Raw genomic sequence first — 15,500 nt, 5'->3', positions numbered from 1 at the left:
ATAAATCATCAGGAGTGGGTGGATAAATCATCAGGAGTGGGTGGATACACCCCAGAGATCTGAAGGAGATAGCTGAGGAGATTGTAAAGGCGTTGGTGGTGATCTTGCAGGCATTACTGGAGTCAGGGAGGGTCCGAGAGGATAGGAAATGGCTAATGTAACATCCATGTTTAAGAAGGGAGGGAGGCAGAAGACAGGAAACTAAGCCGGTGAACCTGACCTTGGTAAGGTTTAGAATCCATTATTCAGCATGAGGTGGCGGTGTTGTTGGAAGTGTGTGGTAAAATAGAGCTGGGTCAGCATGACTTCGTCAAGGGGTGGTAATGCCCTACAAATGTTAGAATGCTTTGAGGAGGTAATTAATAAGTTGGACAAAGGACTGTCAGTGGACATGATCTATTTGGATTTCCAGAAAGCCTCTGACAAGGTGCTGCATAGAAGTTGCTAAATAAGATGAACCCATGATATTAGAGGCAAGGTACTGCCATGGATAAAGGATTGGCTAACAGGCAAAGGGGTCATGGAGTCTTTTTCAGGCTGGCAGCCTGTGACAAGTGGAGTTCTGCAGGGGTCAGTGTTGGAACCACAGCTATTCACATTATACATTAACAATCTGGATGAAGGGCATTGCTGCTAAGTTTGCAGATGACACAAAGATAGGTGGAGGGACAGTAATGTCGAGGAAGCAGGGAGGCTGCAGAAAGACTTGAACATGCTGGTGAGCGGGCAGAGAAGTGGCAGACTGAATATAATGTGACAGTGTGAAGTTATGCACTTCAGGAGGAAGAATACAGACAGACTATTTTCTAAATGGGGAAAGGGTTCAGAAATCTGAAGCATAAAGGGATTTGGAAATCCTAGTTCAGGATACTTTGAAGGTTAATATGCAAGTTCAGTTGGTAGTTAGAAAGGCAAATGCAATGTTAGCATTCATTTCTAAAGGGAGGAAACCAAGAGTAGAGATGGACTGCTGAAGCTGTGCAAGGCTCTGGTCAGACTGCATTTGAAATATTGAAATGTTCAGAGCAGTTTTGGGCCCCACATCTAAGAAAAGATACGCTAGTGCTGGAGCTGATCCAGAGGAGTATTATAAAGAATGATACTGGGGATGAAGGGTTTGTCATGAGGAGCAGTTGAGGATTCTGGGTCTGCACTCAATGGAGTTGAGATGGATGAGGTGGGATCCAATTGAAACTTGGAGGATACTGAGAGGCTCAGATGGAGAGGACGTGGAGAAGGTTTTCCCACTAGGAGGAGATCAGGACACAAAGACACAGCCTCAGAGTGAAGGGACAACACTTGTACAACTGAGATGAGAAGGAATTTCTTCAGCCAGAAGCTGGTGACTCTGTACAACTCATTGCCATAGAGAGCAATGGAGGCCAAATCATTAAGTGTATTTAAGACAGAGATAGATAGGTTCTTGATTAGTAAGGGATTCAAGGGTTACAGGGAGAAGGCAGGAGAACAGATCGACAAACGTATCAGCAATGATCAAATGGTGGAGCAGACTTGATGGGCTGAATGGCCCGATTCTGCTCTTAGTCTATTCTGTCCTCAGTCCTGTATCAATTCTTTCCCAGCAAATATCTCAAAAAACCAGAAACAAATTAATAACATGGTCTTCCTCGTCCAGTTTCTGCTGCATCATCATAATTTAGTTTCTTATACACGTACATGTGGCACAGCAGTTTCAGGAGGTAATCCAAATGCATTGTGACTCGAGGCCTCATCAAGCCTTGTGTGATTATTAAATGTTTAAAGAGAACACAACTTTTTGGAGCAACCTTTATTTATAAATTCTGCTTATTTCAGACTTTTAAAACCATCAACAACATTTTCTAGCACCGTAGATCCAGAAATGTTATTTCATTGGTACAGAATTGTCTTATTTACACAGACTTTCTTATTTGACAGCCTTGTGTTGCAATAGTACACATTTTCTTGACAATATTTACCACAAAATTCCAATTCAAGACTTCAATATACACACTAGTTTGACATCAAGTGATCAAAATACGACACAATATAGTAAAAGGTCAGTCAAAGATTCATTCTGCCCAGTTCTAGTAAAATAACAATTGGCAAAAACAAAAGTAAATTCTGACATCTGTAAAGTGGTACACGAAGTAAAAAAGGAAACTGCGATAATTGAACATACAAATAAAGGAAAAAATGTCGCCAGATTATCAGTCTCTTTGCACTCTGAAAAGAATGCAACTTAAGTTTTACAACAGCTTGTCCAAACTTTTTCCCCACCACCCTCAAATCAAGTGCCGCAAATGGAACAAAGTTGTTCTTCCAAGTGATTAGTTTGACTTGGCATCAGTTTCTAAAATGGAACTTCCTAGTTCTACTTATGTGAATGCATACAGTACTTTTTTTTTCCACCAGTTCAGCCCCAATGAACAGAATGGCCTCATACAGCATTCAGTATTAGTATGTGCAGTCTGCCATCAATATGGCTGCACAGTTCTGCCAGAATCATTTTTAATCAGCTCTTACAAGGCACACAATGAGCTATGGAATAAATTTACATTCTTTGAAGCAGAAAACCTAATAACTGATTCCCAGACCAGAACCCGCACATATCTACAACTTCAATACATAAACATTACAATACTGTACTTGGACAAAGAGGAACTTAACGGACTAGTTTTCTGCCTTTAACTTCCAAAGGATATTTACAATTATTTCTGCAGCTTCCACAATTAACAACCATATGGCTTGCTATCAAATCAATTCTCCAACATCCAACTCTGTTAAATACTGAGGTTCAAAAAGTGAATAGCATTGTCTGCCATTGGAATACTTTGATTTCTGCTTCAATCCAATGGCAATTAAAAACCCATGTGTTTTCAACAAATAAGGTACCACATTCAAATTGGGTTTCAATATGCTACCATAAAGCGATTAGTTCTTCTTTTTACAGATGAAAACTTTGATCGCTCCAGTGAAATCAGCAGACAAGAGTACTTCAGTAATATCAGATTTCAATGCACCTGATACAAAAGAGAGATTAGTGAGAGATTGTGTACAGTATTTTATATGCGCAAATCTTAACAGAATGCACCAGCTGCTACTCATCCATTACACAATTGGAAAAGTTGTTCCTTAAAATATACAAAAGTTTTCCTTACCTACCACCACCAATTCCACCCTTCTCAAGGACTGTCTATGACTACATTCTACCTTATTTCCCATTTAAAGTGAGCTCTCTGAATTCATCTCTTTTGCAGATGCCTTTAAGTCTGTTAAATTAGTTTGATTTCTGTGGAGCTGAACTCATTGGCATGACCTCCTCCTATCGTGCAAAGCCACATAACACACACCTATTTTTAAGAATGGGCCAAAACATACAACTCTGCAGAAATGCCAACAAAATTCATCTGGTCAGGAAGCCAGCTCAGAATCAAGAACAAGCCTTGTATTCCTGAACAGAAATCAAATCCCTGTGAATTAATCCTGCTGGTGTAATCAGTTGTTCCTATTTTCTCCAGCGTAAATAATGTGACATCATTACAAAAACTCTCCAATTAGGCAATAATACTTATACAAAAGTACATTATTTACTAATCTATGACACTCTACAGTTTACAATATCTGAACAAGTAGATAACTTACCAGAAGGTATATGATCCGTATCAATAGTCACACCATCACCCTCTGCTTTTTCTGACGGTGGGGCATCAGACAGCATCAGACTTGGATTTGGCGCAAATATTGCTGAAGTGACAACTGCATTATGTGCTTCATGTAAGAAAAGGGAGGTTATAATTAACTGTAGAATTAATGGCACTAACCTATTTGAGCAAGGTTTCATATTTGGCAATGCTTAAAGTATCATGAAGCAACTTGAGATCAACGGAGGTTAAAAAGAATTGTTATTGGATTCGTATTGTTTTCAACAGACATTCAGTGGAGAAGTACTTTGGCTTCAGAGCGCGAAGGTGTGACTAATAGAATAAGTGACACAGAGATACCTCGACAAGGTGACACAGACAGACAGACACAGACAGACAGACAGACACAGACACACAGACAGACACACACAGACAGACACACACAGACACACACAGACAGACACAGACAGACAGACACAGACAGACAGACACAGACAGACAGACACAGACAGACACAAACAGACACAGACAGACAGACACAGACAGACAGACACAGACAGACAGACACAGACAGACACAGACACACAGAGCTACAGAGACAGATTTTATTGCTTCAGACAGATGGCACATGAATGACCTTGTTGTGTCCTGTAATGATTTGGGTATTAAATAGGAATGGAATTGAAGAAGTTTGATAGTGAACAGAGGCAGCAAAGGTGTGTTTAAATATAAGTAAATAATTTCATTCTGCAGGTCAGCAATTCAATGTTTAAACCAATTCCAACTTCCTGAAATGAGAATTGCTTTCTCTGAGTAGAACTATGAAGCATAATATATAAACATTATCACAAATATACATCAAGCTGATGAGAAAGCAGTTAAAACAGAACTGTGCAGCACAGGAATGGGCCCTTCAGCCCATGATGTTGTGCCGAATATGACGCCAAATTAAACTAATCCCTTCTGCCTGGTCTTGGTCCATATCCTTCCATCCCTTGCATATCCATGTGGTTATCTAGAAATCCCTTAAACCCCCCACTAACCCTGGATTTGAACCCCAAGATCTGTCTATATATCAATGCTGTTCAGGGTCATGCCATTAATTGTATAGTTTTCCTCAATATTTGACTTCCCAAAGAGCAGCACCTCACACTTAAGCCAGATTAAAATGCAATTCTCTGCACATATTTGCAACTGATCTGTATGCTTTGACAAAGTTCTACACTATCCACAACTCCACTGATCGTTATATCACCTGCAAACTTACTAACCCACCCTTCTACATTTTCATTCAAGTCATTTATACGTATCAAAAACAGTAGAGGTCCCAGTATGGATCCCTGTGGAACACTACTAGTAACAGACCTCCAGCCAGAAAAAAAGTTAATGCCTTGAACACCAGTAGCTGCACTGAGACAATTTTATTCATATGGTTGATCTATCCAGATTGAATAGATGAAGGTCAAACCGTTATTGCTGGGATCTACTCTTACAAATTAAAGCATATAATCAGATCATCTGATGAACAAGACTTCTGTCTGATATCCAACAGATAGACATAATCCACTAACGACATCCGCAAGGGAATGAAGGAAATAGCCACAGGACAGAATTTTCTGGAATATTTTTAATAGAATCAGACTGGTCCACAGCCACTGAGCTCAGTTCACCGTCTGTGGTTATTTGGTCAAGGTTAAGAATGCAGCTTCCACACTGTTGTCAAGGAAGAATCTCCATTGATCTGTTCATCTCAATAATTTGTGTAGTGTCAGTAGCAAGGAAGCCCAGTTTTATCACAAATATTGCTTCAAAGGAAGCAGTGTTGTAGGTTAAATTCAGTATACACCTAGAAGTCTAAAACAGGCAAACGTTTTCAGAAATGTATGCTGCTGAAGCTACTAACAAAACATACTCAAACACTGTTTTAAACAAACAAAATTACATGCACTGTTTCTAACTAATTTTTATCTTCTTCACACCAAACCCAATTAATGATCAGTATCTAATTCTTTGGCTTGTTTTACTGCCTTATTTTAATGTTTGAAGGGGTGCTTATATCAAAACAGTGATTTGAAAGGTGTGCTGAGCCTCTCAGAACAAACAAAAACTTAGTAATATTCTAAGCAGAACAGCAGCCCTGAATTCATGTCAAACAAAGAACTGCGGATGCTGGACATTGGAAACAAAAACAAAAATTGGAGAAACTCAGTAGGTCTGGCAGCATCTGTGGAGAGAAAGCAGATTTAATGTTTTGAGGCTGATGACTCTTCATCAGAATTGAATTAATGACTTTGCTCACTAATGATAATAATTCAAGGGAGTTGCTTAACTTCAGTGCCAATTATTGTTTAAAAGGAAAGATTTTACAATATGATCCCAAAAGACAACCATTATCCTTTGTAAATTTCAGTTTTGAAAGCTGGAGCTGATTATTTAAAGCAGAGGTTTTGATTATTGGCTCCAAGATAATTTTTTAAATGGTTTTCATTAATGTCCCTTTTTTTGAGTGATTTTAAAAAAGCATTGATTTCTTTAATGAATGAGTCACTCTTATTTAGAGGCTTAAATAGAGAAATTCAAAACTGTTTTGTATGATGCATCATTATGGAATTACCAGCTTAATGGATGAGTTACCTTTAATCCCTTCCCAAAAATCATTGCGATCTCTTCTCACTGAAGTAAACTTGCTGACATCATGGTAAGTGCTCCAAATGTATAAGTATCGATCTTCAGATCCACTTATTATATAAGTGTAATCATGACTAAAAAGAAATAAAATCACAAAGCATGTAAAAGTCTCGAATACACATGGCGAGAGAAGTGATTGGAAGAATAATTTAAAATCATATTAACAATGCAGCATTAAATACAACTACAAAGCACAAGAATCAGGTTGAATGATTTCCAGTTAGCAAAGATAACTTGCATTAACCTTAGTTTAATCAGCACGGTTCAAACAAGGGTAAACTATTACAGGAAGCACAATCTCATCTACAGTTGCGCTACTCAACTCCACCATTCCCATTTATCAGCTGGGTTCCTCCCAGTTTCCTGGCAGGATCAGCCCACTGGTAAATAACTGGGCTAGAATCAGAAGGATCAGTGGAGCAGCAAATGTATAAAGAAATCCTTCCTTCCCTCATTATAACCCAAATGCAAATCAGTGCTATAACGTCTCTCCCAAGTGAAAGTCAACTCTACGTAGTAAAATTGAGTGTATAAGGCCTACTGTCAACTAGAGGTGCCAAAAAAAAACTTGCACAACAAGTTGGCTGCTCTTTACAGCCTACAATGGAATGAAGTGGGCAGAGAACAGATCTGTGGAAATATTCTTTGGTATCCTTTGAAAATTGCATCTATGGATGTAATTGAGGAGGAAATCAAACTGCAATGTTGCTTTAATCACCAGATAATATGGAACACAAAAGGAACAATTGGTTGGTCAAGTCCAAAGCAAGCTTCTGAACAAGAATACTGTCTAAATACAAGCTATCCATGGCACCAAGAGTAAATTGGAAAAGCTTAATTAATAATTTACAGTTTTCACAAGAATATTTTATCCCTTTCTCCCACCTCCCCATTTACGCAATAATATCCAGAGTGAAAGCATGACTAAGTTGTCAACAGTTTCGATGGAAATGTACCTTAGGAGGTCCAAACTAGGACTCAAGTCAGAAAATAACTAAGTTTTAGTTACACTAAAGCCCTTAAAGAAAGGCAACCCAAAGCACTTCAGAGAGGCATGAAGAAAACTGATGTCAAGATGAAGGGAAGATAGGAAGCAGTTACTGAAATCTTGGTCACAATAACTGGGTCTTCAAGAACAAGATTTGAGTGGTCTCAATAGCAAAATTCAGAAAGGGAGACAAAGGCAACTAAAAGCACAGGAATGCACAAGATATCTGGATGGATATCCGAATAGCAAGGGTTTAGAGGGATACGGGCCAAATGCTGACAAATGGGACCAGGTCAGATTGGGATGTCTGATCGGCATTGATGAGTTGGGCCGAAGAGTCTGTTTCTGTGCTGTATGACTTTATGAGTAGAGGAATGGAGAGACCATATTTGGTGGGTAATATATAATTGCAAGTGGTACGACGTGAGATGAAGGCAGTGAAGAAATTTGAAGGGAATAGAAATTTAAAATTGGAGATGCTAAGAAACCAGGAGCCACTATCAGTAAGAATAAGCATGATATGCAAACCTTTAGTGTTCCGAGTAAAAAATTGTAGACTTAAACAGCACCTGTTACTTTCTCCATAGATGTTGCTTGACTTGCTGAGAATTTCCAGCATTTGCTATTTCTATTTCTGATGTCTGGAATAGGCAATAATCTACTTTGCCACCTGAAGCAGCTTAGGCTTTGGATTTTGAACAAGTTTGAATTTCTGGACAGTGAAGGTATCAGGCTGATAAGGAGATCACTGCAGCAATTGAGATCAGAGGAAACTAATGCACAAAGGAAAGTTTCAGTAGGTAGCTGAGGCATCAGCAGAAGCAGACTAATTCAAAGTAGTGGAAATAGTTGGTGGAACTAGCTACTTTACTGTATTACTGAGCAAGTTGAGAGTCCTGCGTGTTAAATATGGGTACATTTTTACTCCAGAATGATACTTGTAAAAATGCATGGCTGCCATCACTCCTAGCGGTGCCGTATTTCATACAACTCATTACCAAGCCACACAATGAAATATAATTGGAGAAAGCATTCACTTTGGGAGAGGTGTATACACACTCAGACACAAGTGTTATTCCTTTTGTTTTCAGGCTAAAGTTTTCTAAAGCCAGTAAGAAAATGGGCCCCAAATCTGCACAACTGTCCCACAGAATATTGCCTGCATTTCGACTGTGTTTTGCAATATGAACAAGCATCACATAAAAAGAAACTCAAGTCGGAACTTAGGAATTTGGTTTACTAATAATTAACGTTAAGTTTACACCAATTTTGAGAAAGCAGCATTGGTTATCCATGTGACAACTGGACTGTCTTGACTAGGAGATGCAGCAGAAACTATAACTGTGATACTAAATCATAAAGAAATTCACACACTTACCTAAAACTTGCTTTGATTTGGCTACTGCTATTAACATAGCCTTTATATTTCATTGAAATTGACAAATCTCTCAGGTCATACAGGCGAATTCTTGAATCATTGGAGGTCACAAGGATCTGAATTCAAGAGTTCAAAATGTTAAGATGTATACTGTTATTGAAACACAAGTTGTTGCACCCTGTTGTCCAACACACATACCCACCTTATTTTCACCAGGTAATGGTTCAATGCCTGTGATTTTTCTTCCAACTCGGTTTCTCCCTCTGGTTGAGCGCACATGTATCTGAGTGTGGTACTTCAAATGCTGGGGAGGGAAAGAGTACATACAGCTTTTAAGGAATGTTATTAAAACAGAAATTGATTGTGAATTTTTCAGCAAGAGTAGCCTTTCAAAACTGTAGTCCATACAAAACAAAGATACATCAAGTTTTCCTCAAGAATCACACCACAGTAACACGGTAAAATGTAGATGGAAGCCAATTCAAAGACTGAAACGAAATCCATCTTGTCCAATGAGCTAGCATTACCTCTGTGTCATAGAAGATGCATCTGCCATCATAGGTTCCAATTACTGCATATTTGCCATTTTGGCAGAAGTTTGCTGCTGTTATTAGTTTTGTTTGCCCATCAATTTCATTCCACAATGCTACCTTCTTGTCAGGAATATTCCACAAACGGAGTTTACCATCAAGTGATCCACTTAAGAAGTACCTATCATCCTGCAGAAAAAAAAAAATCAAAAAGCTGCAAAGAAGTAATCTTATTGGTATGTCCAAGACTTGGATTTTACTTGGGTTCAGGTTCTGCACCTCCGTGGCTATGGAAATGTCAATGTGAAGCAAACTTAGCAAGTCAGAAAAAAGCAAGTTAGAGAAAACAACTCACGTATATCATGCTGGCCTGCTTTTAGAATGAATCAAGCAAGAAAAGAGAACAAACTTCAGAGTAATTATCATTCTGATTTGGACAACAGTGAACCTGGAAAGAACTTCTTCCAGGAAGGTGATCTGCTTTTCCGGTTTGAGCATATTTACACAGTTTGCACTAACCACAGGATTAAGTACATAATACAGAATAAAATGCCAGTGTAGTTGAGGATATGTTAACCTACAGAATGATATTAATTTTAAAACATTCCTGTTCACCCCAACATTGTTACCTGAACAGATGCAGGAATTTTCCAATCCTAAACCATGCCACAATTAGAACTCTCTGTAATAAACTAACTTGACATTCTTCCAATCGATGTGAGAAAGATCTTGCCCTCTACAAAGTCTCTGTCAAATTGGCACATGCAGCAACAACCACTTTTAAAAACATGTTTTCTCTAGTGGTGCTTCCAGAGGTTTGGGATTTCATAACATGCTTTCTTCAAAAATAAGTTTTTAAAACTCCTATAAGTTACAAATGTTTTGATCTGTTATATGGTGTGGCATGTATAGCAAAGATAGAATGTTTACTCCAATTAGCAGTGGTAGAATGCATTTTTAAAGAAAAATATGAAACTTTAAGCACAGATGAAATTACTTCCTCCTGTCTCAGTACAAGATGCCACTCACCCTGTCAAATAATATTCTTTGGCATAGCTATTAGCGGTAACATAATCAATAGGTGTAGGTAAGGTTAAGCTAACACAGGCCTAGGTGGGAATGCAATTGGGAAGTAAAAGGCAGACTGCAAAGAGGTATAAACTGAAAAGAGTCAGTAACAAGGTAGTAGACTGGAGTAAAATGCAGGGTGCATGAGTTTGTTTATTTTTAATGCTGATTAAACAAAACCAATATTTATTTTTAAAAAGTCATGAAGTTTTAAAAGGGAATGGTCAGAGGAACAAGGTTATACTCATCCTGATCTTACAATCTGAGATTGGTGTACAGAATAAGACGACCTTGTTACAATTATACAAAGCTTTGGTGAGATCACATCTGGAGTACCATGTGAAATTTTGGTCTTCACAGATAAGGAAGTATATGCTTGCTTTAGAGGTGGTAGAGCAAAGATTCACAGAACGGTCCATGGTCTGAGAGTGCTTACTCCAAGGTAAAAAAGAGTGAATATATTCAGCCTGCTGTCTGGAGTTTAGAATAATAAGACATGAGCTACTCGAAACATTAAAAGATTCTGAAGGGGTCTTGGACGGGGTAGATGCAGACAGATTGTTTCTCTTGGCTCGGGAAAGAGTCTCAGGCTGTATAAGACTTTAGTTAGGCCACGTTTGGTGTATCTGGTCGCCACACAATAGGAAGAATGTGGAGACTTTGTAGAAGTTACACAAGAGGTTTACCAGGATAGTGTCTGGATTGGAGTGTATTAGCTATCGGGAGAGGTTGGACAAACTTAGATTATTTTCTCTACAGCATCGGAGGTCGAGAAGTGAGCTGAGTACATAAAATGACAGGCGTGGATAGTTGAAGGCTTTCCCAGTATGAAAATGTCAAATACTAATGGCTGAGACAAGGTGCAGAGCTGGATGAACACAGCAGGCCAACCAGCATCGTAGGAGCAGGAAGGCTGACGTTTCAGGCCTAGACCCTTCATCAGAAAATCCTTCATTTTCTGATGAAGGATCTAGGCCCGAAACGTCAGCCTTCCTGCTCCTACAATGCTGCTTAGCCTGCTGTGTTCATCCAGCTCTGCACCTTGTCGTCTCAGATTCTCCAGCATCTGCAGTTCCTACTATCTCAAATACTAATGGCTCATGAGTTTAAGGTGAGGGGGGAAAGTTTAAGGTTGATGTGTGAACAAAGTTGTTTTTGAACAGAGGATGGTAGGTGTCTGGAACACACTGCCAAGGGAGGCTGTAGGAGCAGATATGTTAGCCAAGTTTAAGAGGCTTTTCGAAGACACATGAACAGGCAGGGAATAGAGGGAAACAGACCAAGAACAGGCAGATGGGATTAGTTTAGAATGGTTGGCACAGACATAGTGAGCCAAAGGGCCTGTTCCTGTGCTGCAGTGTTCTATGTTCTAAGTGGAGGGATGGGGCAATTATTTCAAACTGAGATGAGGACAAACATTTCACTGTCAGCTTGTGAAATTTCAGCATTTTCTGTCCTTGGAGGGTTCAGTTGCTTCACTACATGGAATTTATCCAAGACGAAAATGGATAAGAATTTTGGTCTAGGGAAAATCAAGGGACATGGCAAATAGGTGAGAAAGTGGAATTAAAGCAGAAGATCAGCCATGACCAAATTATAGGATCTAGCGGGTTGCATGATCTACTCATGATTCTACTGTTAAGTAGAAACATCTTCAACCAACTGTTACTCATTACCAAAAAAGCAGAAAGAGAGAAGTTACAGAACAGAAAGAGGTCATTTAGCTCAAACATGTCTATGGCTGTTGAATAAACTAGCTATCTACTCCATTTGAATCCTACTTTCTAGTACTGGTCTATAGTTTTGTAGGTTACAATGTTTCAGGTGCAGATCTGGATTCCTTTTAAGTGAGTTGAAGGTTTACTCAACCACTGAACTAGGCAGCGAATTCCAAACACCCACCACCCTCTGGGTGAAAAAGTTTTTCCTCACATCCCCTCTAATTCTTTTACCAGTCATTTTAAACCCATGCCCCCTGTAAATTTCCCTCTGTTCATGAAGGGAAACATGTCTTTGCTCTGCACAGTATCCAAGCCCTTCAAAATTACATACACCTCTCTGTCTCCTCTGTTCTAAGGAAAACAACCATAGCCTATCCCATCTTTACTCATAGCTGCAAATTTAAATCTGACAACGTTCTTGTACATCTCCTCTGTATACTCTCTCTAGAGACACAGTGAGACTGACATTGTCTTTCTTGTAATGTAATGACCAGAACTATACACAAAACATACATGCACAAGCCCACAATTCTCTGGAATAAATTTGATTTGATATTTTTCTGCCCACTCAATCGAACTATTGAAAGAATCCTGCAGTCAACAGTTATCCTCTTCACACCAATTTTTGTGGTATCTGCACACTTCCCCAATCATGCCTTATACATTTAAGTATAAAATCATTGATTTAAACCACAATGAGGAACTGACCCGATACTGAGCCCTATAGAACATCACTAGAACCCACTTTCCATTCGTAAAACATCCATCTACAAACACTATTTCCTGTCACAGTCAATTTTGGATCCAATTTGTCACATTCTCCTGTATCCTATGGACTTTGATTTTCCTAACAGTTGGGCCCTGTCAATTCCCTGCCAAAATCCAAAAAGACAGCACCCAACTGTACTACCGTCATCAATCCTCCTTGTTAATTCCTCATAGAACTCAATTAAGTTAGTAAGACATGACCTTCCCTTAACAAAACCATGTTGACTAACAGATTAATCTGTGCCTTTCAAAGTCACAGTTAATTCTTGATTCAGTAACGTGCTCATCAAGGTCATACTGACTCAACTATATTACTTGGCTGAGCTCTTGCATCCGTTTTGAATAATTGTACAACATTCACAGTCCTGCAATCTTGTGCTTCCTTGCCTATATCTTGTGAAGATTGAAAAATAATCCTCAAGGCATCACTCTTTCCTCATTGGTTTTCTTCAAACAGCCTAGGACACAATTCATCTGGCCCTAGTGGTATATAATTATCCTGCTTTGTCTTACCTTGTATATTTCTGAATTAGCAGTTGGACTCTAAGATTTGAAATTATCATCACTTTTCTTTGTGGGGACATGTCTACTCCATGCCAGTTGAAACTCCTTTTCAGTATCTCACTGATTTGATTTTGATTTTCCTTCAAGTAGCTGCAACCAGTTCTTTTCATGTCTCAGCTTTGTAAAGTCAGCCTTTTCCCAATTTAGAACTTTTACTTCTGCTCTTTGTCCCTTTCCACAATGTTGCTAATCTAACTGTATTATGATCACTATCAAAATAGTCACCCAATACTATTTCATCTCAGCTTCATTTCCTCAGACTTTATGTAGAATTGCACCCTCCATTGAGCTTGTTACAGGCTGGCTGACAGAAGTTCTCTTAGAAGCAATTCAAATATTTTGCGTCCAGTGTCTTTCAAACTGTTTGTATCCTAATAGATACTTGGGTAGTTAAGTCTGCAGTTGCTATTGCCCTACTGTTTTTGCACTCAGAAATTCATTGGTAAATCTGCTCCGCTAAATTTTGCCCACGAATGTGCTACCCATTGAGCAATGTGGCTGCCCCTTTCTGTTTCTAAAGTCATCCCCATTTCACTTCATCTGATGGTTCGGTTAGTATACCGTCCCTCCTCACAGCTGTGATTGATCCTTTCACCAGTAATGCTGCCCTTTTTAAATTCCCTTCCCTATCTTGCCTAATGGGTCGATATTCAGCTATCATTTTTGCCCATATTTAAAGACAAGTTTCTGTTACAGCAATTATATATATTCCATGTCTCTATCTGTGCCCTCATCATTGAGTTTCTTCACTACATTCCTTTTGTGTACATTTATATCTTTTAATGCTGCCAATTTTCAGTTTGTACAATTTTAAAATCTTTCCTTCCTCTTTCACAGTCAGTCACTAGATTTCAGTATCCTGATTCTGCTCTGATTTTGCCCTTACAGTTCTACCTCCTAGTAAATCTAATTTAAACCTTCCCCAACAGCATCAGCAAATCTCTCTGCAAAGATATTTCTGTTCTTTTTGAGTGTAGGATGTTTGGATGTGTACAGATCTCAGTTTCTTCAAAATCCTTCCATTACCGGTAAATCTGATATTACCTTCTACACCAGCTTTTCAGTCACATTCAACAATTCTTCCAAGTCTAAACTCATTAGCACATGGAACTAGGAGTAATCTTGAGAATACTGCTCTAGAGATGCTACCTTTCAATCGCCTACCTCACTTCCTGAAATAATCTTTCAGGACCTCATCCTCATTCTTACTCAAGTCACTAGCATCAATGTGGACCAGAAGCTCTGGCTGATCACTTTCTCCCAGGTCCTGCAGCCACTCCATAACATCCTTTAGCCTGGCACAAGAACAGCAACATACCATCCAGAGTCATGTCAATGAGCTGAACAAATGCCTGTCTGATCGTGACTATGGAAACTGCTATCATGACTGCACTTCCATTCTTCTTCTTCCCCTTTGCATAGTAGACACACCTGTGGTGCCACCAACTTGGCACTGGCTGCACTCAACTAATAAGCCATCACCCTCACCAGTATCCAAAATGAAAATTGATTTGTAAGCAAGACAGTTTCAAAGGACCTCTTCACTGCCTGCCTGGTTATCCATTCTCTCACTGCCTATATAGTTTAACTAAAATAGTAAAGCTTTTACAATAGTGTCCTGTGAGAGATCTTCACCACACTGAAAGTAGTTCTTATTGTTTTGTGAACAGGAAGGAGTAAGTATAATCATGTTATCCTGCAGAGATGCTTGATTTAGGTATTTTAAGATCAGTTGATGTAAAACTTTGCAGCTGGTTCTCGGTCTCCTTTTGCTGATTGTAAGACTGTTGATCCAACCAATTATGTGATGGTGCGACCATCTCCCTAAACATGCTATGTGCGTAGCACATTGCCTCACAGATATACAAGTGGCTGAAGCCGCTGCTCAAGTTCTGAAACACAGCTCAAGCATGTACAGCAAGCAACATTTCCTGCAAATGCACTCACCTGGGAAACTTGGTGCATTCATGTCTTCACATGTAGAATGTACTGCACATTGCTGAGCTGATCTGCCATCTCATAACTTTAAACACTAATTATTACTATTAGAATACCTGAAAACATATCATTATCCACAAATATGCTTCTTCCCTGTACTGAAGTAGAAGCAAGCTGGAGGTTGGAAACAGTAGAATAATAAAAAGGTGTGCCTCTTTTTCACTTGCATTCCCC

The 15,500-nt window shown here is 39.1% G+C and overlaps 1 protein-coding gene across 1 annotated transcript; it reads right to left on the bottom strand.

The window, feature by feature from the left end:
- Positions 1 to 1,774: 1,774 nt before the first annotated feature.
- Positions 1,775 to 15,297, bottom strand: LOC109917797 (WD repeat-containing protein 44-like). The gene is made up of 7 exons (XM_048604953.1): positions 15,276 to 15,297; positions 9,205 to 9,557; positions 8,880 to 8,981; positions 8,678 to 8,793; positions 6,258 to 6,385; positions 3,625 to 3,750; positions 1,775 to 3,002 (listed from the first exon to the last, which is right to left on the bottom strand). The coding sequence occupies exons 1-7, from the start codon at positions 15,295 to 15,297 to the stop codon at positions 2,914 to 2,916; spliced, it is 936 nt and encodes a 311-aa protein (XP_048460910.1). The 3' UTR covers positions 1,775 to 2,913.
- Positions 15,298 to 15,500: the final 203 nt, after the last annotated feature.

Source organism: Rhincodon typus, chromosome 14, assembly GCF_021869965.1.
Source record: "Rhincodon typus isolate 14 chromosome 14, sRhiTyp1.1, whole genome shotgun sequence".
Classification (NCBI taxonomy): domain Eukaryota; kingdom Metazoa; phylum Chordata; class Chondrichthyes; order Orectolobiformes; family Rhincodontidae; genus Rhincodon; species Rhincodon typus.
This window is presented reverse-complemented; position numbering and strand designations above follow the sequence as displayed.

Excerpts from the sequence above, each read along its gene's own strand:
- LOC109917797 (XM_048604953.1), bottom strand. The coding sequence starts at position 15,297 with ATGAATGCACCAAGTTTCCCAG. Across the intron at positions 6,386-8,677 it reads CAAATCAAAGCAAGTTTTAG|TCATGATTACACTTATATAA; the intron begins GTAAGTGTGTGA and ends ATTTCTTTTTAG. Across the intron at positions 3,751-6,257 it reads TTTTTGGGAAGGGATTAAAG|CACATAATGCAGTTGTCACT; the intron begins GTAACTCATCCA and ends TCTTACATGAAG.